General features: G+C 38.0%; 1 protein-coding gene across 6 annotated transcripts in view; it reads left to right on the top strand.

The window, feature by feature from the left end:
• The window catches only part of LRRC28 (leucine rich repeat containing 28), a 49,757-nt gene that overhangs the window by 7,510 nt on the left and 19,193 nt on the right, over window positions 1-23,054 (top strand). For 4 of the 6 annotated variants that reach the window (XM_058846806.1, XM_058846807.1, XM_058846808.1 and 1 more), the window contains 2 exons: window positions 1,371-1,408; window positions 2,171-2,308. In XM_058846806.1, coding sequence (XP_058702789.1) covers window positions 1,371-1,408; window positions 2,171-2,308 — 176 coding nt within the window. Of the gene's footprint in view, window positions 1-1,370; window positions 1,409-2,170; window positions 2,309-20,210; window positions 20,260-22,197; window positions 22,253-23,054 lie in introns of those variants that run through there. The other 2 variants (XM_058846810.1, XM_058846811.1) reach the window with 2 other exon arrangements.

The raw sequence follows: 23,054 nt of genomic DNA, 5'->3' as shown, positions 1-23,054 counted from the left end.
GTGGTCTGGAGAGAGCTGCAATGGGCCTTTGGTTTGTATAGCTCAAATAGGACAAGTCAGTTTGTGATGAGACGATAAGAGGTGTTCTGTTGTGGGGGAAGAGATCGCAAAATAAGGATTTAATTAAATAATATTTTGTTACGGTAGTTTTCAATTTTGAGAGACAAATTATTTTTACTTTCCTGAAAGTTACATCTTTAGTTATTTCATTTGGGTGTTTTTCTTTTTATATCATGCCCCTGATGCTGGTCTATAAGGTGTAGCTACTCATAATACAGGTTTTTTTTAGCTTAAGTGAAATAGTTCACAAATATTTTCAGGAGCTGCAGCTGAAAAATGGGTAGGAGAATTCTCATCCTATGTTTCTACAAACATGTATGCTATTCTTCTGTTTGTTAAGTTTTTAGCAAACTACAATTTTTAAAGAGAAAGAGAAGGTTTTGGTGCCCCATGCAGTTGTAATGTTCATATGTCTTTTCCCTTGTTCTGTCCCCCTGAAAAGAGAGGCTCCTACTTTAGGAAATGCTCTTGGAATACAGTAGGAAGTATGCCAGGAAAATAATTCCATGTGTGCCTAAGCAATTGAACACTGAGTACTCAATATTCCTTTACAGTTGGATATCAGTATTGGAAAATTTTGGTAGTTATTTTCTACAAGATCCAATTGTTCTTTTGCAGCAATGATGATTGAAATCTGAAATGTGTAAAATATAAGATCAGTTTTTATGTTACCAGAAGTACTGGAAGTGCTCCATCAGAGGGTGCTGAATATTCTTAGTGAGAGATCTGGCCACCCTCTGTAGCTGCATAAATAACCATGTGTAAGATTGGGTTTTTCTTTTGAAAAATGAACTTCAAGTTTGAGAAACCCACTTTCAGTGAATAGATCATGTGCTTATTTCTTCACTGAAAGTGTGAGAGTTTATGTGCAGGGGAAAATGTTTGTAACTGTGTAACTTGTGTGGGTGTGGGCTTTTTTTCTTTCCTTGGCCAGCATTTAGTGTCAAATAACCTGGTGATCAAATATGATTTATTCTGGTTATTCTCTCTGCTTATTCTCTTCCCTTTTTGTTTTCCTCCATATGACTCGCAAAACTAAAGCCCATTATTATTGTAACTGTGAATGGTTTGTTTTACATAATTGTATGTAATTTTGTTTTATTTTTATGCTAATCATTTAATAATACAAGTGAAACTTAAGTACCTGTCCATTGCCAGTTTATACAGTTTGCACAGCTTTTGTGGTCATAGGGAGGAATGTCTTTGAGAGTGCTCATTCAGTCTGAAATTGGATATTTTGCAAACTGATTATGTAGCAGAAGTCCTTGAGGGTAACAGGTGGTGTCCTCTGCTTTTTCTCCTCCCCCCAGGTACCTTCATTCAAATAACATAGTTGTTGTACCTGAAGGTAAGTAATCTACCAGCTCACGATAAGTGGCAGGAATCATAAAATATTCATTTTTCTTCTTTGAAGAGGCGTATTTTTCCTTTATTTTCCCATAAAACATTAAAGATTTTCATACAAAATATACCAGTGTAGCTTTTAGTTGATAATGTCCTTGTTTATGCTATGTTAAATTCTTTTAATGAATTCTCAAATGCACCTAGATGCTGTTTGCTCCAGTTCTAATTGCAGAAAGGGAAAAGGCTAAATGGCACTCATCTGCAGAAAGTAAAAATCCAGAGTGTCTGCTGCTTTCAGGCAGTTACCACACTGAATACTCTGCTGGTTTAGATCATGACAGATTTGAAACCCAAAGGAGCAAGAACTTCTGCTAGTTTCTTTTCCTTGTCTTAATTGCAATTATGCTCCCAACTTGAGGAATTTGTGTTCAATTTATGCTCTTTCTGAATATAAATTGGATAGAGTCAAAGGAAGAGAATGGTGAAAGTGGTTTCAGAGCAGAATTGTCTGAGGAGAATCTGGAGGTAGGAGTATTCTGTCCATCACTGTATTTGTTACTCCCGTCTCGCTGCCAGCAGAGCTGTTTGTTAGCTAGAGCAGCATTTCCACAATTGATGTCACTGAGTTGTGAGACCGGCTTTAGCACCTCGAGATGTGCTCAGACACAGCTGTTGGGTACTGTGGCTTCTCCTCCTCTCACAGTCCCGTGAAAATTTTCATGTTACTCTTGGGTCACATTCATGTTTTAATCTGTTCTCTCACAAGCCATTGGCTCCCTGGTTAAGCTGCAGTTTCTGGACCTGAGTGACAATGCCCTGCAGATTGTGTGTCCAGAGATCGGCCGCCTGAGGTCCTTGCGGCACCTCCGCCTGGCAAACAACCAGCTGAAATATTTACCTGCAGGTGAGTGCCGTGTCTGAGGGGTCACAGCACTGACACAGCCTTGAAGCTTCGCTTGCCAAGTGATCTGCTCTTGGTTTACTGACTGCTGCACCCTGCACTTGCTGGGATTGCTGTTTGTATTACTCCCAGTGTGCTCTGTAGTTAGAGAAAAGCTGTGCTCTGTCTGCTTGCAGAGTCCTGAGAAATGCTACTGAAGTGGGAAAAATGTATTTATTTAACAACCTTTGCCATCGTATCAAGAAAATATTGAACTTCTTTGAGAAGACACAAAATGCCAATGACAACTGTCATTATGATAAAATGATGTTTCTTCCAATTTTCCACAATAGAAAGGATTCCGGTCCTTCCTTCCATTCTTTTCGCCCAACAGCCCCAATCTCATATTTTCTAAAAAGACACATGTCTAGTAGCTTTGCCTATGGCAGTTCTATCTCATTGTGACAGTAGATAACAAATGTTTGTCTTGCTAGTTTATAATAAAAAAGCAAAATTTATTCAAAGTAAATGTGACACGGTCAGAAAAAGTTGGCCATAGGCAGATTTTGAATGATTTTTTTGTCTTCTAAATACTTTGATAAGCAGATATAACATTATTATTTTTCCATCACCCTTATATCTGTTCAGATAAGATGATGGTGATTTTCAAATGCTTTTATAATTTTCGTTTTTAATTTTTCCCTGGTGCATTTGCATTTTCTGATCTACAGAGATGATAAAAATTTAAGGCTATGATTTCAAAAAACTGGTCTAACTTAATCTAACAGGATTAGCTCTTGGTTCTATTTTAACTAATTTCTCAATGTGACCTTCATATGTTTTAAGTTCACATTTTTTATTCTCAAGAAATGTATTGCAAATGCTCCTTGAAGTTTTGGGTGCAGAAATCTTGCTGTCCTTTCCTTGCACTTTTCTAGACTGCTTAAAAAGTCAAAGGATGGTTATGATTAGAAAGAAAAAAAAATGTATATGACTATGTAAATGCTCTGGAATGGAATTAGATAAACCTGTTAAACATTATGACCCAGGGCCAATAAAATTTCCATCAATTTTCAGATGTCCTACATTCAAAAGAAAGGAGTGACTTGAGTGTGCTTTATGTTCCTCAAAGATAATTTACCTTATGGTGCTGTACCATGAAAGAAAGACTTGTTCAAAGAGAAAGTGACACATTTTCTGCAAAACTTCACACATTAACTTAAAAAGGTTCCAAAAAAGACTTTCAAAAGGATAATTTACATTACTGAAGAGTTGATTTGGAGTCTACCACATTTGATTAGGAACTGGTATCAGCTGAGACTTGCTGCATTAAATTTCTCCTGAAGTTTATAGAAAATTTGGTCCTGAGCATTGTTCCTTAACGTGTTTAGGTTTGTGTGCATGAAAAGTTGGCATGTTTAGGAATACAACTGGTGTTGCCTGCTTGTGCATTGGAGAATGCAGTGCTGTGTGGTCTTTGTGTTTGTGGTGGTGTCCCTTGTGCCACTGCTGCTGCTGGCACTAATCCTGTCAGCGGGACTGGATGTCACACAAGTGTTACCAGCCCAAGCAGGATTAGCCTTTCACTCACACTACATAATTTGCCCACTGGAGAGTTAATCTATTGCACTGACTGTTTCCTAAACAGAACAATTCCCAAAGAGGCCTTCCAAGCATGTTTTCTTAGATGTTCTCTGTAAAATTGTGAAGACTTCAAAGACTTAATTAAAAAAAAAATCTCAGAGTTTCAAAATAACACTTATGTTCAACAATTGAAAAAGGAGAGTAAAATAATAAATTTTGATTGTTTCATCCTTAATTATCCTGGTAGCATGAATCTTCATTATAGTGTCAGCTAGCATTCTGTTGGGAAATTCTGTTGGAAAACTGGCAAAGTTCTGCTGAACTAGGATAGGACATGATTTCACTGCAGTGCATCATTTTGCTATGTGTTCACTGCTTTCTGCACAGCAGACACTGCACTGCTAGGGAAAGGCAACTCTAAATGGCTTTAATTTATAGTAAGGAACCATTTAAGATATAACTTAGCTTCTACCAGCGCAGCTTGTGCAGAATTGAAAGATCTGCTTTAAAAAAGTGCTTTTGGGTTTAGATGACAGTCATTTATGGAAATTTCTTCAGTGGTTGCCCTGGCATTCCTCTTGGGTCTCCATTCCCTGTGTCTGGTGTTAAAAGTACCCTCAGTTTTTTTCAGAATTCCATGGATATCTAGGAAGATACTCTTGGTAATATCCTAAATCAATTGCTAAAAAATATCTTCCTTGCAGCTGCAGAACAGTTGGATGGTAAATGTTTGCTATTATGTGTCTGAACACCCCCACTGTTCTATTGCATTTTAATTCTTAAGAATGATTCTTTGTTGTGTCTTCCTTAATTGTGATTAAGAGCTGGAAGAAACAATGCAATTAATAGCATATGTTGATTCATTATGCATTTTTAATGGTTTTGTTCCACAATTGTGCTCCTAATGTTCATTTTTAGTATTTAAGATTTGCCTTATAGAAATTAAATTTTAAACTAATTGAAATAGTGTGCATTTAAGATTTAGATTTAAGCCTCTAGTCTGATTGTAGAGATTCTTCAGACTCTGATAGAGGTTGAGCCTGTGCTGTTGTTTATCTTCACTGGAATGGGCAAGGTTTTGATCTTTTAAGTACTTGTTTTAATAAAACATGGGAGAAATTAATAATGACAACAGCTCTGCTTTTCTCAGGTTTGGTCATGATTGTTCAGTGAGTTTTAAAAAAATATTTTAAGGGAGGAGATGGGGAAGAATGATACAAATACATGCAGACAATGTGGAGACATAAGCTTTAGCTTCCTGAAGAAATCAGGCAATTCAAGGACTGATGAGGAGGAAAATGGGCATTAGGTGAAGCATGGAAATGGTGTCCCTTGGAGATGGGGAAGCACCTTCTGTGCAGTGGCACTCTGGTAGTGTGGCTGATAGTCCTTCCTTTCGGCTCAGCAAACACTCCCAAATTGCTGCCACCCTCGGAGCAGATCCTGAGCTTTGGCCTCAAGGCTCTGTGTTTGATTTGCCACTGCTGAGGCAGCTTCCATCAGCATCCTTCAGCTGTTGGGAGAACTGCTCAGAGGTGACTCAGCTGAACTTGATGAGAATTAAAGGGAAAAATTTGTCCAGAATAAGCGTGTTGAAACTGAAATATAACAAATGGCTGGAAGAAAATGCTTTGTAAAATTATCTTAATGTTACATTTCGAATATACTTTAGATAAGATTAATAATTGGACCAGCTTCTGCCTAATGCAGTTGTCAGTATCTACATTCTGGGGTAATCAGAATCCCTGAGAGGTTCTGCCTTTCAGAGATGAGCTGATTAAAACAGTTGCAGATAAGTAAAACTAGATTTAATGTTCTAAAGTTCTCTTGAGGACTTGTTTTCATGTAAATGCGCAACATTTTTTTGTTCTGCAAATTGTAAATCTTGTAGCTGCTGTCTTTAACAGTTTTCTTGGTTGATTTATTTGGCTCTGGTAAATGCAATTCTTAAACATCAAGTAAGTTTTGTGAAGTTTTCTGCTATTTAAATGTAGCACTTAAATAATCTGAATTCTTGAGGGCCATTTGGAAATGTGTGACACCAAAGATGTTACTGGAAAAAGTCAGCATAAACAAAAGATGGTTATTTCATATTATTACATTAGTTCATGTATGAGCTTGACTTAGACATGACATTGTGTTTTCACAGAAGCTGAACTTTTATTTTTTCTGAGATTTCTCTTTTTATTCAGTGAATTGATATTTAATTTAAATTTGGAATTGTAGAGTTAGTTCTATATATGTGTATTGTCAGAAGGAAATTTTCTGAATCTTCTCACTCACAAATGACCAATTAGAAAGTTCCCCTTTGTTTCTGATGGTTATAATGCATATGACACTTCAGTTCCTTTCATTCTTGAGAAATACTTCTCTTTGTGTGAGTTACTGTGTCATTTGAAAACAAAATAAATCCAGTGAGATGCATTTTAAAAATTATTCTTGATGAGTCCTGAAGTCAAGGTTCTCTGTTTTGCTGTTACCATTTAGATTTGGTTTGACTTTAGCCTTGAAATCTTTTGATGTGCAGTGCTGGCTCTTCAGGTTTACATTTTGGTCTTTTATCTGGAATGCATGTTTGGAGAACAGATGACTTAAAAGAGGGTGGGTTATACTCAAAGTTAGATTTAAGTTTCTTATTTGACAAGGATTTGATTTTTTTCTTGCCCATTGCTTGAGAGGTACTTCTCTTTAGAAACAGCAAGTTTTGTAGCATCTTGTTCTAAGATTTAATTAAAAGTGAGGTTATGTTTACTCAGCACATGCTGGAGTTAATTATAGATTTACTGAAATGAAAAGCTTAATGTTTTGCCAAGTCAAGAGCAAAAGCTAAGTAATTAAAGAAGAGGGTATGGTTTATGATCCCAGCCCATCTTTTGGCAAAATTCCCTTTAAGAAGAGGGGAAAAAAAATCAGCAGTTGTCTTGACATGGGCTAGACCATGATTCCCTTTGTGTATGTTGTTCAGGAACTTTAAAAACCAAGAGCTGAGTGCATCGACCAAGCAAAAAAAAAGAATGAAATGTGGCCAAATAATAGCAAATTTGTTGTCAAATGTGGGGTTTGTGTTTGTTTGAATGTTAAGGGAAGTGCAGGTGACGGAGCAGCCGTTGCTGGAGGGGTGCAGGTCTGTGCCAGAGTCCAGGGCAGGTTCCTGCCCCAGCAGAGGGAAAGTGTGGCTTCCATTGCAAATCCACACTTCTGTGTTGTCTCTGGAAGCTCCTGCAGCTTGCATCCACTTGTTGCCATTTTGCTTCCTTTAGGCAGACTCTGAAGGAAAATGAATTTGTGTCTTCGATGTATTTAAAGTGCAAACTGCAGCAATGTTATGGGAGGTTAACAGCACAGAGACCCTTCCTTTCAGTTCTGTTCAAATCCTTTTTCTTTTTAGGGCAAATTGTTTTAGAAATATAATCAGTTTAAGACTCATTAAAATACATTTGTAGGCTTATAAAACTTTATCTTCAAAGCATTTGAGAAAGATCCTGTGAAGCTGATAAGGGAGTGTTATCCTCATTTTACAGAGTAGAAAAAAAGTGTTTTTAACAGAAGTGATTTGCTCCAGGCCACAGCAGGAGTCAGTGTTAGCCAGAAATAGAACTTGGGTGTTCCCATTCCATTTGTGAAGACCACACCTTTTTGAGGCTGATCATATTTAATGTTAGGGAGGATTGAGTCTTCCCACCCATTATTAGGAAATTAATAATTATCTCTCCATAATGAATAACCCTCTAAGTTAATAGGAAATTAATAGCGGTAAGATCAGTGAGTTTAAATTACTGAACCAACTTGTGCTTCCAGAAGGCTGGAAGAGTTAAGGCAGATGAATTTTGAAATACATAACTTTTATAGATAAACACTAGATAATTTTCTCTTGCATAGGTCACTTCAGTGTGATGACAAGGAGGGTTCAGTCGTTACTAAAATTATAAATCAAATGATAATTGTTGATTGCTTCTTTGTCTATTTATACAGTAACCCTTGGAATGTTGAGTGATTATTGCAAAGTCTGCTTTGCTTTGGAATTTGCTTTACTAATTGGGGGCAGGAGAAACTTCCAGATATGAAAACTGCATATTCATTTCTCTCACTTTTTTAATGTTGCTGTAAAGTACAATATCTGTATTTACTATTCATACCAGTATTTAACTGGTAAAGACTTCTTGTATACCCAACTTAGAATTCTGAATAGAGCTCAATATAAGGCATTTCAGTAAATCTTAATTAAAGGCACATAAACACGACTTCTTCCCTCCCTTCTTTTCACAGTAGATTTCCACTGATGGGTACAGCTTGCCAGTAATTCTATTCTTACTCTAGACCCTGGCATGAAAATATGTGGTCCTAACTCATTTTTTTGAACTTGTGTTCCACATTTTGATTTAGAGGCTTCAAAATCAGGGGAATAAATTCGGCTTCTTACCTGCTCTCCCCAGATTTCCATTCTGCTTTTATTACTGGTTATTCTCTGGTTAGGGCAGATTGCTTTGATACTTAATAAAGTTCAAAATTTTTTTTTAATGGTTGTGAATTTAAAAGCAAAGGCACAAACTGATGCAGACCCTGTTCTTTATTCCAAGTTGGCATAACCTTAGTCCACTCTGCTTTCCTAATTTAGTAACATGGATAAAAATATGCACGACGGGACAGGTTTGGTACGCCAGGCACCCATCCAGGAGCGTGGTGTTTTTAAGTAAATGGACTTGTGGGGATTTGAGGAAAACACAGATTAGGTTACATGAGCTTTGCACTCTGGAAGTATGTGACTATTTAAAGGAGCATGGCCTCCTAAATAAAAATGTGTTAATTATAATAATAATATGTTGTTTTCTGTAAAGGAGTTGATGCCTAATTATTAAAAACAAGGTTTTCTTTGCACAGATCTGTAAATTATATGCTCTGTTTAATAATTCAATTCTAGCTTCAGTTTGCTGTATAAAACCAAGGGTCAGCATACTAAGCTTTACATTACCTCTTAGGTTCATCAACAACTAATTACTTTTTTTCCTAAATCAATGCAAAATTTACCCACACTTGCCTGTTACTGTGTTGTGTTTTTCACATCAGGATTAGTAAGGCTTTGGTAATTATGCTGTATTAATCCAGAACCACAATAAAAATACCTGATAGTATCTCTAAGTCATTCCTTAGATTTCTAGGAGGAAAAGATTTTAAATATTTTGGTTTTGTATAAACTCCAATACAACCCTATCCAGGCAGACAGTAAGGACTGAATTTTTTTATTATGAAAAATTTCCCCTATGAAATTACAGCAGGAAGGAGTCAGGAACAAAATGGCAACGTGAATGGGAAATGATTGGGATTGGACTTTGAGACTGCCTAGAGGTGACCAAAGCACAGGGCAGTGTATTGTACAGCTGGTATTCCTTATGGATTAACTTCCATGCACGTCCAAGCACAGTGGTACCTATTTAATTAAAGGATGTTGGTTGCTTGAGATTTTATAACAGTCTGCCTTGCTCAAACATTTGGTTTGGGTTAAAATCTCAGGAGGACTACTAGTACTTTTGAGTGCTTGAAATTTATGGGGAGGGAAGTGAAGACAGAGAATAAAAGAATTCCCCTAAATTCCTGGAAATTTTCGTTGACTGAAGTTTTTCCTGTATACCCTCACCTGTATAGAATGTCAGAATGAGTCATCTGTGCATAGAGCTGCTCACTGTTCTCTCTTTGTCTGCTTGCCCCTTCTTAGTGTTATTTTCTTTTCCACTTCCCCCCTGTTGAGGGGCTTTTAAAAGCCTCTTTGTTACTATCATACAACATTTTTCAGTGTACCATGGAAGGTTCATAATGTCACTGGATGCTAGTAACAAAAATAGTATAAACATAGTCAGAAAAATTCCAGACCTATATTTTATGGTTAAAAATGTTTTTCCAATATAGGCTTTTGTTCCAACACTTCTTCCAGATGGGCTTCTACTGGGTGCACTGGAACTGAAATATTTCCTGTAACTGTAGCAGAAATGACGTTAAGAAACAAAAAATCCAACAAAAGTATCTCTTTCAACAATGGCCTGCGGTATTCCTGGTATTCCTCATTCTGGTGATGCACAGCAGGTCCTCAGAAATGCATGTGCTGAGTGTGTATGTGCTGTAATTCAGTAATCTAAAAACTAATGGGAACCAGTTGGAGGAAGCCATCAGCGTCTCTCATTGTAACATTTAAATTATGGATTCAAATATTGTTTTGTGTACCAGGCTTATTGGACTAGAAAATTCCATCTTAATATTTGCTATTCTAATTTAGAGCAATCACTGGAAAAAGTATTTAGAAATTAGGCTCGTTTAGTGAGCATGGGCTTAGTTAAAAAAAGAAATTGTGATATGGTTCAGTGTGTTATATTTTCAAGTATCTGCAATTTTATGAAACAGATTTTAACTTCTGTGGTCATCCCATATCAGAGGAAAAGATCAGGCACAAACCGAACCTGGCATTGAGGCTTCATGTCAGTAACTGGAAGCCTAAAATCCTCTTGTAGCACAAGGTAATGACCAAGTGTTTTGAGTTTTCTAATATTGGTTATACTATATTTAAAGGTCACTCAAAATTCTAACATAACTTTATTGATTTTGATTTTTAACTTCTTTCTTGCACATTTTAGCAAGATTATAATCATTTTAGCTCAATCACACTTGTTTTTGGCTTCTAGCTTTGGTGATGCTTTAACTTGAAAAAAAATCTGTGCCTGATTGAGTTTTGACTGTATTTAAACATGAGCAGTATGCTGATGTAATTACTGAGTTCATTAATAGATCCAGGAGTGTCTGGGAGCTGGATGCTGTACATCAGTGTCTCAGACATCTTTGTTTTGTTGGACTTCCTTCGTTTGATCTGGGCAGACTGACCTGTAAATGTTGCTTTTTTATGTGGCAATTCTTCCTGGCCAGATTGTAGTGACAGTTATGGTGGCATCACCTCTCTGGACAGAGACATCTCGGAATGACACCACCTGAGTTCTGCTCACTAATTGCTTTATTAATAGATTGTTGAACAAACCTGATTGTAGAGGGCAACACTGTGTCTGTGTGAGTTTGTGAGTTTGTCTGCCATCTGAGGCTGCCTGTGACTTGCTGTTGCCCAATTTTTTTTTTTTTCAATTCTGATTTTATTCTCAATTCCAAATCTCAGATCCCCATGTTTTTCATTTGAAACTGGATTCTGAGAATGGGCCAATGCTGCCATTTGTTCCCTTCTGTTCCATGTGAGATCCTAGTGAAATGTTTCCATGCACCAAACTCAACAGAATTATCCCCTCCAGCCCCTCCCTGTTCCTTCCCTCCTTTGAAGAGGAGCTCCTAAGAAACCTGATGAGGTGTAGGTGAAACAAGGATGGAGCAGGAAGAGCCAAACTAATTATTGCCGGTGGTGCTCCCAAGCCTGTTGAGCTTCTGCCTTAGCAGTGCTCCTGAAAATCAGAATCCTTGCAGGGACCTGTCTGTTGCTGAGCTCTGGGCCATGGGCTTTCCCCGTAGCTGTTCCCCTCGAGGGCTCTCAGATAGGAGATAAAGGGGTTGGAGCTGCTTCTAATGGGGGTACTTGGATGATTCTTGCATTCCTGAGAGGATGGGAGCAGATTTAACTGGATTCTCTATTGTTCAGAGATTTGGTGCTGCCTCTCAGATCCTGGCTTGTTCTTCTACTCGGTAGTCCTTGATTTCTCAAGTGACTGTAAGCCTCATTTCTCCAGGGGTTTTCCACTTGTTTGTGGGGGTAGACAGGAATTTTGAAGATGTTGAGAGTGCTTTAAGTAATCCTGACAACCATTCATCTGAAGCTTAAAACTCTGTGAACATGTTGGAGGTCTTAATATGACTATAGAAATGTGGTAGTTATGTTGCATGTTCTTATGCCTTTTTATTAAATAAGAAGTCTTAAGCACAACTCATTTCAACACAGTTCATTAAACATAAAATTGCATAACATTCTTCTAGTAAACTCAATTTGAGATTTCTCAGTGAATTGTTAAAATACAGTTGTTTTTTTTAAAGGGAAAGACTTGCATATCCAAGTAACTTCCAGACTTTGCTTTTAAAAGCTAGTTACGTGGTATATGCAAAGCAATAAGTTGAAAGAAATTTAAGATTAAATATTGATTTTAATACTAGAGTGAGAAACAGTCTTGAGATGACAATAAAATGAGTAATAGGGTGATGTGGAAATACTGCTAGGCAGACAGATAGTTGATACAGTAATATACCAAGTTGTCATTCAAACACCTGACAGAAGAAATGACAACCTGAAGTTTTAAGGGTACATGGGAACAGAGCCTTGATGGAATTCCTCTCCTCTCCACTTCTGTTATGGATAGAGCTGCCACTTAGGAACTGATGGCTTTAGAAAGAAAGATCTCCTGACCTTTCAATGTCCCCCCAATGTCATGCTGAGCCAGGGGCCACGAGACAAAATTGGGAAGTTTATACTGCAATATATAACTTTAGAGAGCATTAAGTTGTCATTGCTGCTTTGATCAGTGATAGAATATACTTTGATAAAACTCAGATAAAGGGCTTCAGGCTGTAGCATCAAAACAATGCGTTGTGTTCCTTTTAGTTTGAAAAATGTATTTCTACAGTCTGTTTTTAAAAAGTGGAATGTGCTCATGAGAGCTAATTAGACCTGGCACACAGACCTAAATAATGAAGGTCAAACAGAATTATTTGTTTTTTACATTTTGATTGTTTGAAAACTTGGGTTTGAAATTTATGGGGAGGACTCATTGTGACACAGTTATATACCACAGAAAAAAATCAGTCTGGAAGTGACTACAGTTGTGTTTGAGTTCAGTCATTATTCCATCTGTGGTGTTTGTTTTGTGTGAGTTTATTGTCTGCAGAGCAAGTGAGAGGAAGAAGTAGAGGGTCTTTGGTTGCTTTTGGTCAATCTTACTCCTGTGGAGTTGAATCTAAAATGTAGAAAAACAGACTACTAGGAATTTCCTTTTTCAGGGATGTAATTCTGTGTGTTCTTGCTTGGATTTTGAAGGTGTTAGTTACATAAATGCATCTAGAAATCCATAAAGACTATAAAACCTAACATTTCTAGTTATTTTAATTTTATGGGTTATCAGAGTGGGCTCTAAAGCTTAATAGATCGTTACTCTGTTCATAGCTCTGGCAAATTCCCCTCCACCCCCAAAATTCTTGGTGGCATCTCTGATAATCTTGGTAAATGAGAGAGTGATGGCTCATTGCTTGTCTGGCTGCTTTGCTGTGCAACTGCCATCAGGACTGGTGAAAATTCATGTACTCACTGTTGTGTTCATTATGATAAAGTGTATTAAGATATTGTGGGGGGTTTAGTTTGCTTTTGTGCTTTAGAAAAAGTCCTACCTAACCCAAAAAGGAATCTTTAGGATCTTTTACCTTTATTCTTACATAAGAAAAAAATCTTCATCAAAAGAAAATTCATGTAAGTTACTGTATCTTTTTTTTAAGGTGTCATTCCTTTTGAAACTTCTTCCCTCAACATGCTGAATCCTCTACTGAGAGCACAGCAAAGCCTCTTTGGAATTTGATACCAGGGTTTTTCCGTGTTAGGGCTGGCAGCAGTCAGGTTCTGAGCAGCACCCCCGGCTGTCACGAGGCGGGTTCTCCTCGTTGCACAATGCGTGTGTCAGCCTGTCTCCATCGGGAGAGGAGCAGGATGGGAATCCTAGTAAGTCTTTTCCCTTTGACTGCTCTTACAGAAACCACTTGTTACTGAGGACATGCTCTGAGAAATGAACCTCAACTCAAGTAATGGTATAGTGCGTAATCCCAGACCTGCTTCCTAAGTAAAGGAATTACAGAAAAAGTTGGTTTGTAACTCATCTGTCATCAGTGAATTCTTCTGCTGATGATCTGATTGTAAAGATAAGCCTTTACTGATTGCCTGGCTCCAACACATGTGAGATATATGAACATCTCGCTTCTGCAACTTCAAAACAGATGCTCTTTAAAATACTTGTAAAAGTCTTTGGGTTAGAGCTGTTACCCAAAAGTAAAACTGAACTTCAAGGGAGTTTTAAGGGCGTCTCTTGTAAACATTTGCCAATAGCTGTTCACACGGGTGAAGACAGATGTGTATTGATAAGGCTGAGACCAAACCTCAGAGGTGGAGATGTATTTTGAGAAAGATGTTTCCAATACAGATGGTGTTGGGCTTTTTGTAGTACGAGAACTTCTTTAATGTCAACAATCTGTTCAGTGGTGTTTAGTCAGGCCTTCAGAGAACCTCAGCTTTGAACAGATACTAAACTGCTGGTGTTTCTTCTCTGAAATTTTTCATCAGTTTGTAAATGTGTGAAAAAAGGAATGGTGGTAATGGCTTTGCAGTTTCCAGGTTTACCTCAGAAAGGCCTTAGTGATTTCAGTGTGCTGGACTGCCAAGGAGCTCTAACTTCGTTTTGCTGCAGTGACTTATTTTGGGAGAGCCCTAAGAAAAGTTCAAGTAATCCGTACAAGCAAAATCAGCTTTTCAGGGGGATTATGTCCATGACTGCTACCTTTACTGACATTGTTTTAAAATAAATTTATCTGTTAATTCTAAATAAACTAATATGCTAGTAATTTTTCATGTAGTACCTCTTACTAAACCTCTTACTAATTAGCAGTTTGTGAGATCTTTCTTTTTTTTTTGGTTGCGCTAAATTAACATTTGTGACAGAAAAAAAAAATAGCTCTTGCAGCTTATTTTTTTATAGTTTCTAGGGCTGGGTGTTAAAAGTTAACTTACTTTAACTTAAACTCTAAAGTCTTTATAAATAAAGTTATCTATGAATGTACTTTTGTCTCTTGGGTTCCCTTGGGTTTTTTTTTTCCTTTCCTTCCCCTAAGCTCTCCCTAACGTCTGTACAGTGATTAGGAGTATTAACAGGTAGTTGATTTTACTTGTGCATTAAGCAAATGCAATTTACTAGTAGGATTGAGTGCTCAGGGAAGCTTGGAGAACAAAGTCATTCGGTCTTTGAAAGGGAACAAACACACACTGTTAATGCTGTGCAATAGAAGAATTTTATAATGTATCAATTTCTATGTTGACCTTATTGACCAAGTATAATTCAGTTTTCTGCATACCACTGTGAGAGAATTAAAGTATTCCATGTTATTGACATCCTTGTTTTTACTCAGCTGTTCTATTAAATGAATTGAGGCAAAATAAAATGCATCATTTACTGACACTAAATCTAAATGGAAAAAGCCTGTAAAGAGAATGTGTAGAACTCGAGGTATGATGTGAGATTAACCTTCCCATGGTTCATGTCACACACAGAGTTTGATACCTGTATTTCGGTTAACTTAATGTTACTGTTGGGGTATTTAAAATAAAGATCTCTTTTCCTTAGTATTGTCCAAATCTGCGTTAAATTGTCATTCTAGATGGAAGGCTTTGATGCCAAGCAAGTGCAAGTGTACTCTAGTTGGTAATTATTTAACGTTCGAGATCTTTATGAACTAAGACTATTTACTTGTGTAGGTAAAGCAATGCAATTCAGAACTACTTGAGTGGGGGGTTTGGAGTATAATTACAAGCCTTGTCTACTTTGTGCTGATTTGAAACACTAAACAGCAGAAACTATCACTGATTAAGACAAGGCTTGCAGTTGCTCTCAGCATTTATGAAATCAAGACAATGCTAGTGTTGCTTGAAGTCAAATGCCTTCTTTTTTTACTGATAATCTTAGTTTAAAACTGTTAGTAGTTGGTCCATACCATTTTTCAAGTAGTAACCATGTCACTATAGCGGTTCCTGCCTCCCCTTCTCTGCTGGTGAATTCTCCAGGCTGAGTTCAGCAGTGACAGCTGGGACAGTGAGGAGAAGCAAGAGAATCTCCTGGTGCTGCTGCTAGAAGAGGACATCTGGATCTGTAGTTTTCATTTATTGTAGTGGGAATATTTCCTGCAAGGTTTAGCCAGTCCCTCCCCAGTAACTACTGTTCCAATTTGTAGTAACTGCCAGTGGCCTGGAAGAGCTCTTACTTTCATAGGACTTGAATTAAGCGAGTCCCATCCAGTAGCATTCATTTAAAAAATAAATAATGGTGACTCCACTGCTGTAAACATGGCTCCAAGCTGAAGATCTCCCTTTGATTCTTTTCCTTATCGCACACAAATTTGTAGTTGCATATTTTTGTTATGAAGTCCAAATTTGACCCTCATGGAAGGGTGTTCTGTGGTGTCTCCCAGTAGTACAATGAGTGAGCCCTAACTTGCTGTTTTACAACAGTACTTTCCACTGAAAGATGAAAATTGAACCTGGACCTATTGCTTTTGTTATGTATTTAGTGGAGAGGAAGGAAAAAAAAACCCTAACTAACCTCAAGAAGAAGAAAGATGTGTCTGTTGTGAGTTGGTTGGAAACAGTTGATAGCAACAGTCACAACAGATTGGTCTTTGTGTGGATTATTTAGACACCAGTGCTGTAATGGGTTAGAAGCCACTCATCTGTGTTTGTCAGAGAGACCTCTCTGTTGTGCTGATCTCTGGTTGTTCTTTGGAAGAAGAAAGGAAAAAGCTGTCCTAGAATTTACAGCCGGGACTAGCCCTGTCTCTGTGGCTTCCTGAGCTGTCCTTAATCTCTCTTTAGGATGCTCCTTTTGTTTGCCTTGGTTTCAGTACTGGTTTGTTGTATTTAAGGAGCCATTTTCAGCTGTCTGGCACTGTGAGTTTAAATCATCAGCTCTGTATTTTATGCACAAAGTTTTTCTGGAAGGCTTTCTCCCCCCCTTTCTATGTATTGATATTAGTGCACAGTGAATGGTGGACAATGTGCAGCAGTAAAGATAGTCAGACATAAACAAAACAAGAGAAATATAACAGGTCTCATGCTTTATTCATGTCACTTTTGTTTATGTTCATACCACCCAGGAAAAGGAAAACAGCTGCTTCTCAATGGAAAGACAACAGCAAAAAAAACTCTTTAAGTAAGAGACTTTTTCTGTAGAGTGGTAGCAGAATTTTTCATGTAATATATTTGATACCATTCTGACTCTTTGTACTTAATTTTGGCTGCTGTATTCAAAATTTGAGATATCGTTTAATAAAACCATAGAATAATATTAATACATTAATTTCACATCTCTAACTTGTTTGTGTAGCAACAGTACCTTGCTGTGGGGCAGTGAAATAGGCAGAGCACACTAGAGCAAAATGAAAGGGTAGGTTGTCTTCTGAAAAAACAAACCAACCAAACAAACAAAAAACCCCAAACCAAGAAAACAGCAAACCTGATCATTTCATGGCCTTGAGTTACCTTTGTGCATAAACAATTTTTTCCTCTCCCTGTTCCTCTTGCCCTTCCTCCCACCTTTTCCACTTTTCTCGTGTATGATAATTTCTGGTATTTTTATCATCTGGTTTATTCTAACTGTTCTCGTTGAAACCATCAAATTGTGGACAGAAATGTAATTCCAGACCTGCACTGAGAGGAAATACAGACTAATAACCACTGTGGATATGTGCTCTGCGTGTGTGCTGAGGGAAGCACAGAGTGCTGGGCCCCTGGCATTCAGACAGCTGCCAGTTGTGTTAACTGAAGTTTAATTGTGGTTATAAGATGGGGAACCATTGACCTTTAGAAGAATTTGACTTAATGAGACCCTCATGATGGCTATTTTCAGCCATTTTTAACTGACCTAAAATTACTGTTTAGCAAGGTTGGACTTTATGGAGCCACTTTTCTCACCTTTGCTTGTGAATGATGGCACAAAATAAACGAGGATTGGTACTAAGTTTGCATGTGACATTTAGCAAGGTTGAGGCAAAAGAGATTCTATTTTGGTATGTTCAGTAGAAGTATGTATTTTTCACTTGGTTTTGGGCTTTGTCTGCTTCTTAAGTGTCTTGGGGAAGAGTCAATGTAGTTTATGGCTGAAGTAGGTGAAACCAAGAATTGGGAACAGCTTTGAGGGGTGTTACATGACTGTGTTCATTCACAAGGACTATCATGCCCCAGAAAAATCTTTTCCCCTGTCCTATGCAGCCAGGATATTTGTGTGAAATGAAGCCATAAGTATTGCTTTGAAATTAATAGACTGAAGTTTGATCAGCTGTGATAGAGGCTTTCTTCTTCCATAGGATTCTTGTGGGTTTAAATTCATTCAGCACCTTATTTAAAAGGGAGTTATTCATAAAACAGTTGCTGTAATATCACAAGATCTCTTCCAGTACCTCTTTTTTTCCCTCCCTGTAGCAAACTAAACAAATATTTCCCATATATTTCCAAATATATGGGGAAAATATAAGGAAAATCATCTTCAGGTCTATTAGACTTGAGAAACAGAACACTTTCCAAGCTCTCTCACCACCAATACAGAAAAAGAGCTGCATGCAGCAGTGTCAAAATGTAAATGGGATTCAATTTGCCTGTCCCTTTCATTGTCCTTAAATCTAACGATCCCAATTTCAGTTATCGTTAAACTTCCTTGTTTGAAGATGGCACAGGTCTACCTTAAGTGTCAATTTGTGCTAGAAAATTTAATTTTTATAGGCTATGAAGTGTGAGCTGCGTGGTAGGACAGTAAATGAAATGTAATATACGATAGGCTATTTAATTTGTTTTAACCATCTTAAAGTCTATTTAAGTCCTCCTGAGACATTCCAGAGCAGATCTAAAGGAGATCTTCTCCATCAAGCTCTGCAATTTAAACTCATACTTCCTGTCTGTTTTCAATTGGTAATAGTATCCACTTAAATTTATGGCATGTATAGACTTTTTTTTCTAGTGGGACAGGTAGTAAGTTCTGTTATGTGTGGAAGATGTCAAACACTTTTCCTCACTGATGCCTGGTTTTACAGGTCTAATAAGGAAATGCATCTTATGCTCAGGTTCATGGAAGCTGATAAAAACATTATTTCAAGGGTGAAGTAGGGTAGTCCCTCTCAGCACCTTCTGTTCCTTTTTTGGAGGAACTACCATTTATTTTAGAGCCTTGGATAGGGAGGGAAGGCTGAGCTTACACTCCTGGGCTCTGGGAGCTCACAATCACAGCCAGACTCACAGGGCTCAGTTTTGTAGCTGTTCATAAGAAATTGTCCCTCTGGTACCACAGGCGGGAAAACACCACTCCATGGGAAACAGCAGAAATTTGTTAGTCCTGAGCTGAAACCTTGGAACAAAGAGGATCCATCACCTCCTGTTAGACCTCTTGGGTGGCAGAGTGTTAAAGGTTTGTATGATAATAGCAAGACCAGCATTACTGCCTACAATACAAAGGAATATTAACAAACTTTCCTTCTAAGAAAATGCTGGCTGTACATAGAAATTGCCCTGTTGCCCTCTTGCCGTTTGGGAAGGAACAAGTATAGCCCAGTCCCCCTCCTCCTTCACTGTTTCAAGCAGAGCCCTGACTAGCAGCACCTTCTTAGCATGATTTTCTTTTCTTTTCTATTATGATTTTCTGTTCTTTTTCTTTCCATTTCTATCCCTTAAGTCTAGAAGTTCTTGCTTTTCCTCCTGTATGACAATTTGGTTTTCTACCACATTACTACTACTTTAAATACTTGGGTTGACAGCAACCCAAAACCCAATATTATTTTTTACCCAGGTGCAAAATGGGAAGTCTAAACAAAGTAGACCCTTGAGGAACACCACCACTAGTAATATTTTCTCCATCCCAGTAATTTGCTATGAGGTGTGATCCTCAGGTGTTATCATTAACCAAGACATTTCATCAAAGAAAGATAAACCGGTATGACATGATTTACATTTGAGAGGATCTGGGCTGCATTTCCATTCTGCTTTCTATTTATGTTCCAGTCACTGGTTACTCTTGGGTGCTCTTTCCCCTTAGAACAGGTGTTATGAGATGCTGAGGAGCACTGAGCTCACATTAACAGGGCTTTTTTGAACACAGGTTTTACATTTCTTCTCCAACCCTAGGCTCCTATCCCAGAAAATGTCCTATTCATTGAGAATCCTCGTGCCTGAATCTGCAATTTTGATATATAACCCTTTTTTTTTTTTTTTTTTTTTTTTTTTTTTCAGTATTCTGGGATGGAAATTTTTTAAAGCAGCCTCATTTCATTTAGTAATGGATGTGGTAATTTGCAGTGCTTTGTCCTTGTTCCCATGAGGTATTCTGTCTCTGTCCTCATACACAGCATTATTCTTACAGGAAAAAATGATGCAAAAAGCTAATTTAATATTTGGTTTGTCCTCCTAATTTCTATTCCTTGTTGATGTCAGTTCTTCATTTCTTGCTCTTAATTTCTTGTTGAGAAACCATTTGTTTGTCTATGAGTTCCCATTTTCCTGGCCTCCTGGCAGTTTGCATTTAACCTCTGCAGCCTGACCTCTAAGTGCCAGCTCTCTTTGCTGATCAGTCCCTTTTTCCATTCCTTGTAGGTTCTCTACTTTCCCTTAATATCCTGCTTTGAGGTGCATTCTCATGCAGGTAGGTCTGTAGCCCTTTCCTGTCCTTAACTTTACTGGGATGTAAGGACTCAGATTTAAAGTAAACCCTTCCCTCCCATGCACTCAAATCCAACTGTGTATGTGTTTCATTTATCTTTGGATGCAATTTTGGTTTATTGCCCGTCAGGGAAAGGTGGGATTACTCTTGAAATGTAAAGAAAAACTGTTGGTTATTTTTGGGTCATGCAGCTGGTGAGGCCTGTACCCCCAGAAAGATTAAGGAAGTTTGAATTGCCTTTGGCAATTATTCTGTGTTGTATAGGCTGCTTATTTCCAGATGGGTTTTTTTTGTTTCCTTCACGTAAAACCATGGGAATTAATTTTAAAAATTGGCATTTAAACCATCTGAATCAGAATTAGATTTTTTTTTCTTGATGCAGCATTATGTTGATACAAACATCCGTTTTGTTAGAAGGTAAATAATTTTGTACATTCCCTGAAATCCTTTCCAGGTTTCACTTATTTTAAGAAAAATATTAAAGTCATGTTAATGTTTCTTTTTTCATTGTGTTGTGGGACAGATCTATTGGCACCTTTTTGTTGAAAACCCCAACACACAAGAGGACAGTTCACTTTTTCATTTCTCCAACTAGTTGGGAGAGCTCTTACAACAGATGCAAAGGCTGCCTTTTGGAGCTGAGTGATCCCTTCTGAATCTGCATGTGATCAGGGGAGAAAAGGATAAAATGAATTCCCCAAGGCTGGCAGCTTTGGAACACAGCCTGTGTGGGTCTGTGTGGGTCTGTGGCACTGCACGGCCCCGCAGAGGCTGGAGGAGGGCGCTGGATGCGGAGCCTGCGCTGAATTTCCGTGGGGTCAGGGAGTGTTGGATTCCCAGTCTGTCAGCCCCTCGTGCCTACTGCGAGCACATTGGGAGCAGATGGGATTGCCCAGCTCCGTGTGCCGGCAGCAATCCCCGCAGATGGACACGCATGAAACGCCCGAGTCCACGACCAGCACGGGAATGTCACGTTTGGGCTCTCTCTGTCTCCACAAATCTGTGTCCTCCTGTGCTGGGGGGTAGCAGAGCTACTGAGGAGTTTGGGTTTTTTCTGGCTTCTGATATCAGAATGAGGCTCAGTGCTCTGCTGCGTTGATTTTGATAGTGTTAGTCCTAGAGCTAATATAAATTTCAAATTAGACTTTTATGAATTTCATTTAAATGTAATTGGAACTCCTCAGTGTGGTCTAATGGTGGTGTATAATACTTGTCTCTTTCTTACCCTTGGGGGTGCTGGGGGAATCTCTGCAAGTCCCACTGTCAGCTCTTTTTGTTTGGGAATAGTCCTTTTCTGGATCTGCTGTAAATTTCCAAAGTTCACCTCTGGTATGTCCTAGTGCTTGATTAGCTGACAGCAAGAGACAGATTTGCAAGTCTTTCACTGTGTTTGTTAGACAAGGCTTCCTGCAGTACTTCTACTGCAAGACTTTAAAAGCAAGAATAATAGTATTTAGTAACTAAAAGCTTGAAAAACTTATTAATGGACTGTTTATATTTGTGTTATTCCTCTTAATTGTTTCCCTGTGCTTTAATGAGATGAAAACCAATTTAGTGTCATTAGTAAGTGTCTGAGCATGTTCTTCAAACTGAGCTTTGAGCCCTATGGTGGGGAGTCTGGGGATTATAGCTTTTATATAAAGGTTATATCCTTACTATGACAGCACTTTGTTGTTTGGCTTAGTCTTAAACTTCATTGTGGGTCGGTGGGTGTTTGTGCAACATGTGGCACTAGATGTTGAAAGTGGATGTTTACATCTGGTATGCATTGGGAGATTAAGGTAGAGAGGATGAAGTTTTGGGTATGTGTTTTTTGGATGAAGGATAAAGTGAGAATACTTTTATTTCCTCTTAGATTTGAAACATATCATTCTAGCAATGCCTTTGAAACTCTGCCAGCTTTGCCAACCGTAACATTTATGGGATTTTGGACCTAAACTGAACTAGAGAACTGTTTTTAGTGGCAGAGAAAAAGGTTAGTGCATGAAAATAGCTGGGCCTATTATTGACTGCATGTGGTCAGTGGTTTGGCTGAATGTAGGTGGCTCTTTTCCTGTCACTGTTTTCAAGCATATGGCTTTGTGATGAATATAAAACTCTTTCGAAATGAGATCTGCTGCAGTTCTTTTTGCACAGTAGTCTTGTGCTATTTGGTAGTGATTATTTTGCTTTTGTCATTTATTTTCAATCCTGTAACAAAAAAAAACCCTTTTCAAGTAAAGCTTAATCCTGTTGACATCAAAGCTAAGAGGTTTGAAGAATGTGATCATCTGTGTATAGCAGCTGCTTCTGTCAGTAATATTTCTAAAAGGATGCATAAAGGATGTTGTTGAGTCTTTATTGTAGTTGATGCTGGGATTGTTTGCAGTGGGCAGAAACTCCCTCTAAATGTGCACATGCATTTTGTTTAATGATTACTTGTGTGAAAATCTCTAATACTGAATTACAACTTCCCTTTCTTTGCTTTTCATGTTTCCAGTCTTGAAAGTAACATTTACAGCAGTTTCTCCCAAGGTGAACTTTTTTCCCATTGTGTAGAAGACAGCTTGGGTTAACCCAGTGTTTTGTTTCCTTCTTTGTGTGTAGTGTGCAAGGTGCAACCTCAGAGCTCGGGGAACAGTGAATTTTCTTGTTCCTGGTGCAGAGAGCTTAAGGCCACAACAGGTTCTGTTTAACTTTAACTTAAACAGTGTTACCCTATTTATATCTCTGTAAAAAATCTGGGTGATAGAGCTGTAAATTGTACAGATTGTGGATTGTGTAGATTGTCTGGTGTT

This window comes from Poecile atricapillus, chromosome 11, assembly GCF_030490865.1.
Source record: "Poecile atricapillus isolate bPoeAtr1 chromosome 11, bPoeAtr1.hap1, whole genome shotgun sequence".
NCBI classification, from domain to species: Eukaryota; Metazoa; Chordata; class Aves; order Passeriformes; family Paridae; genus Poecile; species Poecile atricapillus.
Note: the sequence above shows the minus strand (reverse complement) of the source record. Positions and strands in the feature narration are given on the sequence as shown.